Here is a 6199-nt window from a genome sequence, read left to right as displayed (position 1 = left end):
AGAGTACTTCTACGATGATGTACGGTCCTTCCTACGGCGCCGAAAGCTTGTGGTGATTTTTGTTGCTCTGGATTCGGCGAATGACTAAATCGCCTACGCTGAAGGCGTGACCCCGCATGCATTGGCTATGGTACCATCGTAGCGCCTGCTGGTATTTGGCCAACTAGAGTAGGGCGACATCATGTGCTTCATCAAGCATGTCCATGCCATCTTCCAAAGATGTTTTGTTTCCCTGCTCGTTGTAGGCCTTGACCCTCAGCGCTCCACAGTCAAGGTCGGTCGAGAGGATGGCTTTAGAGCCATAGACCATGAAAAATGGCGTGTAACTAGTTGCCTGGCTGCTGGATGTCCTTAGGCTCTAGAGTAACCGAGGGGAGCTCCGTGACACATCATCTGTTGGCTTTGTTAAGCCGGTTGAAGATCCTAGGCTTGAGGCCTTGGAGGACCATGTCGTTTGCATGCTCGACCTACCCGTTTGTGCAGGGATGCGCTATGGCAGCCTAATCAATGTAGATGTGGTGGTCATTGCAGAACCAGAGGAATTTCTTCCCCATGAACTATGTGTCATTGTCGGTTATGATGGAGTTTGGGACCCTGAATCGTTGGATGATGTCCGTGAAGAACAACATGGCCTGCTCAGATTTGATCACGGTGATCGGCCGAGCCTCTATCCACTTCGTGAACTTGCCCACGACGACAAGTAAGTGCATAAAGCCCTGGGGCGCCCTCTTGAGGGGCCATACCAGGTCGAGCCCCCCAGACCACGAATGGCCACGTGATGGGGATCATCTAGAGCGCTTGGGCCAGTAGGTGAGTTTGCTAAGCGGAGTACTAGCATCCTTTGTAGGTGTGTACAACCTGCTCGACGTCGACCACTATGGCTAGCCAGTAGAAACCTTGACAGAATGTGTTTTCGAGCAAGGTTCTAGGTGCGGCGTGATGTCTGCAGACCCCTCCATGGATGTCTTCCCATAGGTCCTTCCCTTGCTCGTTGGGGATGCAACGCTATAGGATTCTGGTGTGACTGCGCTTGTAGAGCTCCCCTTTGATGATGATGAAGTACTTGGCACGATGCGCGAGCCATCAGGCCTCCATCTTGTTGGCAGGGAGAACCTCATGGAGGAGGCAATCAAGATGAGGTGTTCTCCAGTTGGTTGGAGGGTCAGCCTCTACCACTGGGTCTTTGACGAGTTCCATTACCTCAAGGTTAGGTGGAACTGAGGGTCAGTCAGCCCCCAAGCCCAAAATTGGTGGCTCGATGCTGGTCTATTCTAGTTCCTCGTATTGGACCAAGGACTTATGCAGGTCGCTAGCAAAGATGCCGGTGGGGACCGGCTCTTAGCTCGATGCCATCTTTGCTAATGTGTTGGCTACTTCATTGAGCCGCCTCAGGATATGGTTGAGCTCAAAGCCATCGAACTTGTCCTCCAACTGTCGGACCTCATGACAATACGCAACCATCTTGGCATTTTGGTAGCTTGACTCCTTCATGACCTGGTCGATGACCAGTTGTGAGTCGCCTCAGACATCAAGCCGTTGGATGCCCAACTCAATGGTGATGCGCAAGCCATTGATGAGTGTCTCATACTCAGCCACATTATCTAAAACCAGGAAGTGGATGTGAATTGCATACCTCATGCGCACCCTGAGGGGGGAAACGAAAACAAGCCTAACCTTGGCGCCCTTCTTCATCAGTGACTCCTCGAAGTACATCGTCTAGTACTCCTGCTCGATGACCACCGGTGGCATCTAGATCTCGATCCATTCGGCCAGAAAGTCAGCCAGTGCCTGAGACTTGATGGCTGTTCGTGGGGCGTATGTGATACCCTAATCCATTAGCTCGAGTGCCCATTTTGTGATTCTCCTCGTGGCCTCCCGGTTTTGGATAACCTTGCCAAGGGGGAAAGATGACATGATGGTCACCTAGTGTGAGTTGAAGTAGTGGCACAGCTTTCTCTTGGTGATAAGGATAGCGTATAGGAGCTTCTGGATCTAGGGGTAGCATGTCTTGGAGTCGGACAAGACTTCGCTAACAAAGTACATGGGGTGCTGTACCTTGAGGATGTGTCCCTCTTCTCCGCATTCTACAACCAAGGTGGCATAGACCACCTAAGTCATAGCTACAACATAGAGTAGGAGCGGCTCTCCCTCAGCCGGCGGGACCAGAATCAGGGCATTTGTCAGGAGCACTTTGGGCTTATCAGCGCCTCTTAAGCCTTAGGCGTCCACATGAATCGGTCGGTTTTCTTTAGGAGCCGGTAAAGGGGGAGCCCCCATTCGCCGAGGCATAAAATGAAGTGACTAAGCACTACAAGGCACCCAATAACCTTCTGAACTCCCTTTAGGTTTAGAATCGGGCCCATCCTCATGATGGCTGAGATTTTTATTAGGTTGGCTTCAATGCCACACCTTCGGAGACGATGAATCTGAGCAGCATGCCCCTTAGGACCCCAAAGATGCATTTCTTGGGGTTGAGCTTGATGTCGTTCTCCCAGAGCTTCCTAAAGGTCTGCTCTAGGTCAACCACAAGCTAGTTGGTCTGCTTGGACTTGACTATGATGTCGTCCACATAATCCTCAATGGTCCGCCCAATGAGGTCTCCAAAGCATTTGGTCATGCAATGCTGGTACGTAGCTTCGGTGTTCTTGAGTCCGAACGGCACTGTAACGTAGCAGAACGATCCGAATGGTGTGATGAAAGAGGTCATGAGCTGGTCGGACTCTTTCATCATGATCTGATGGTACCTAGAGTACGCATCAAGAAAGCATAGGGTTTCACACCACAAGGTCGATTCAACTACCTGATCTATGCGTGGCAAAGGAAACGAATCCTTTGGGCATGCCTTATTGAGGCTTATACAGTCAACACACATTCTCCATTTCCCAATTTTCTTTTCTACTAGAATGGGATTGGACAACCACTCTAGGTGGTATACTTCCTTGATGAAACCGGTCGCCAAGAGCTTAGCGATTTCCTCGCCGATGAGCCTCTACTTCTCCTCATTGAAGCGGCGCAGGCATTGTTTGACCGTCCTAGAACCCAACCTGATCTTCAAGGAATGCTTGGTGACTTCACTCGGAATTCCTAGCATATCCGAGGGTTTTCACACAAAGATGTCTTGATTGGCATGGAGGAAGTCGATGAGTGCACCTTCCTATTTGGAGGAGAGGGCGGTGCCGATGCACACCATCTTGTCGGTGGAGTTGTTAGGGTCGACGAGGACCTCCTTGATGTTCTTCGTAGGCTCAAAGGATCTAGCCGCCCGCTTCATGCTAGGCACTCCTTCAGCGATGTCCTTGCCGATGGCTGCAAACTCCTCAGAAGCGAGGGTTGCCGAAGTGAGCTCGCAGCTCTCGACCTCATACTCATAGGCCCTCTGGAAAGAAGTGCCAACAGTGATGACCCTGCATGGACCTAGCATCTTGAGCTTAAGGTAGGTGTAGTTAGGGACGTCCATGAACTTCACATAACACGGTCACCCCAATATGGCATGGTAGACCGGGGGGAACCCGACTACCTTGAAGGTGAGGGTCTCTGTCCTATAGTTGGACGAATTCCCAAAGGTGACGGGCAGGTCGATCTACTCGATTGGTATGGCCTGCTTTCCCAGCACGATGTCGTGGAAATGTGCCCTAGTTGGTAGGATGCGCGATCGGTCGATGGCCTTGGCATCAAGTGTCTCTGTGTACATGATGTTGAGGTCGTTGCCCCCGTCCATCAGTACCTTGGTGAGCCGCTTCGTGCCAACGATAGGATCGACCACGAGCGGGTACTTGCCTGGGTGTGTGATGCTATCCGAGTGGTCGGATTGGTCGAAGGTTATGGGAGACCCTGACCATTTGAGGAAAGTGGGCGTGGCGGGATCGGCTTCGTAGACCTCTTGGTGCATGAGATTCTATCGGCGCTTGGAGCTATATGCCTCTAGCCCATTGAACATCATGAGACAGCCATCCAGCAATAGAAAGCCACCGTCCTTCTCTCTAGCATCATTGGCTTCTGCCTCGGGCTTCCTCTTCTACTCCCATTTCTTGGAGCCGCCGGTGAAGGAATGCTTCATGAGGGAGCATTCCTTGTATATGTGTTTGACGGAGAAGGCATGGTTTGGGCTTGGCCCCTCGAGCAGCTTGTCAAAGTGATCGGGGGTGCCCTTGGCTGGTGCTCGACCAGCTTTTCACTCGGCGGCGGCCACGAGCGAGCCCCCACGCCATTTTTGGTTCTTCTTATTATTCGAACGGTCGGAGGGGCCTTTGTCGGTGTCCTTGTCCCACTTCACCTTGCCTCTGGAGCGATCAAACAATGCTCCAACTGCCTCCTAGCCAGAAGCGTGGCCAGTCACGATGTTGAGGAGTTCCTTGGTAGTCCGTGGGCCCTTATGTCCCAACTTATGGACTAGGGACTCGCAGGAGGTCCCTGATAGGAAGGCTCCGATGACGTCGGCATCAGCGGCATTGGGGAGCTCATTACACTACTAGGAGAAGCATCGGATGTACTCGCGAAGAGTCTCTCCTGACTTCTACCAGTAGTTCTTCAAGTCCTAGGGGTTCCTAGGGTGCGCGTAAGTGCCCTAGAACTTCCCCCATGAAGATTTGTTTTAGATCCACCCAACTCTAAATGCAGTTGGGCGGAAGGTGCTCCAGCCATGTTCGCATCAAGTCGGTCAGGAATAGTGGGAGATTGTGGATGATGAAGTCGTCACTAACTACATTGTCGGCCCAGTAGGTGAGCTGGTAGTCCTCAAGCCACAAACTGGGGTTCGTTTCCCCAGAGTATTTTGGGATGTTAGTCAATGGGCGGTATCAGGGTGGGACCACCACCTCAAGGATATGCCAACCAAAAGCCTAGGGCCCTGTTGGTTTAGGGCTATGACTCTGGTCCTCCTTGCGGTCGCAGCGCCCACCGCGGTGAGGGTGGTAACCACAGCTAGCCCCCTCCTCCGCATCACTGTGGGTACACCGGTGGGTGTCGCGCGTGTCACGGTTGTGGCCAAAACGCTCTTGCACCGGAACCGTGATGCGTGGCCTGCCACCATGCGGCACCTAGTGGACTAATGCATCCTTGTTGGGTCACACTGAGGGCATGCGCTAGCTGGTGTCGAGCTCCCGTCGCTGAGACAGTGAGCTCTTGGCCTGCTACGTAGCTACACACTTGAGCAGCATGTGAATCTCATGGTGGGCCCATTGATCCTCAGGCGTCGTAGGCCCCGGAAGCCCCCTGAGCAAGGTTGCCATAGCAGCAATGTTTTGCTTGCCCAGGCAAAGTGCGGGAGCGCTTGATCGTCCTCGACGATCCTCTAGTTCACGTCACGGGCCATGGCACATGCGCGCCCCCTGTCTCCATGGTGCTCGATCTGGCGAGCTGGAGTCGTGCTTCCTTAAGCTCTAGGTGTTGGGCCTTCAGTTGCTCCACCTACAGGTGGGGTGGGGCTCTTGCATCCCCCTTGACCTCATCGTCGAGGTCATTCATCGAGGTAGCCTCCTCCTTGTGGATGCTTTCGATGTGTCCCTCGGGGGTACCTATCATGAAGCATTCACAAGATAGGTGATGGCTCTCCCTACTGGAGTCAGAGCCAGAGGGCGACTCTAGCTCCTCTGTGAGGAGGTCATGGAAAGACTCCACAACGTGTTTGATCAGCCACATGAACTCATCATTCGCTAGGGATGAAATCATGCGTTGCGTAGACCAAACGGGAGCACTATCGGGGCACTCCGGATGAGGTATTCTAGGGAGAGCGGCTCTCCCCTAGTAAGCTACGCCATGACGTTGGTGAACGAGAAGGTGAGGTGATGCAGGCACTCCCGGGATGGTTGGGATCCTAGGAAGACGCTAAGCTGACGCTCTAACCGCCCATCCTCGAATTCGAGGAGCTGGCCGCTCTCAGGGGCACGGGCCTCCAGCGCACATAGCCATAGCTCCTCGAGCGCCTCGGTGATCGCATCGAGGCTGGTGGAGTGGAGGGGTTGAATGATGACGGGCACACACGCCAGCTCTCCCTCCACCATGACGATGAATTCTAGGTCCCCGAAGCGCACATGTGCGTCCAGGACCCAGCTGATGTCGTGACTAGCCATCTGAGGCCTAGTGTTGGATGTCGAGACACAAAAGGCCCCTACCTTGCACGCCAACTGTCGGTGTTTCGAATTGCCACTGGCTAGTAAATTTGTATATTGCATGTCTGACTCGGATGGTGTGCTAAGAGGAC

At 53.3% G+C, this 6199-nt stretch overlaps 1 protein-coding gene across 1 annotated transcript; it reads right to left on the bottom strand.

Moving 5' to 3' along the window:
• Window positions 1-3154: 3154 nt before the first annotated feature.
• LOC136460573 (uncharacterized) lies at window positions 3155-3457 on the bottom strand. The gene has a single exon (XM_066460225.1). The coding sequence runs from the start codon at window positions 3455-3457 to the stop codon at window positions 3155-3157; it is 303 nt and encodes a 100-aa protein (XP_066316322.1).
• Window positions 3458-6199: the final 2742 nt, after the last annotated feature.

The sequence above is a fragment of the Miscanthus floridulus genome, chromosome 6 (genome assembly GCF_019320115.1).
Source record: "Miscanthus floridulus cultivar M001 chromosome 6, ASM1932011v1, whole genome shotgun sequence".
NCBI classification, from domain to species: Eukaryota; Viridiplantae; Streptophyta; class Magnoliopsida; order Poales; family Poaceae; genus Miscanthus; species Miscanthus floridulus.
Note: the sequence above shows the minus strand (reverse complement) of the source record. Positions and strands in the feature narration are given on the sequence as shown.

What these genes read in the sequence shown, in the direction of transcription:
- LOC136460573 (XM_066460225.1), bottom strand. Translation starts at nt 3,457, where the DNA reads ATGGACGTCCCTAACTACACCTACCTTAAGCTCAAGATGCTAGGTCCA.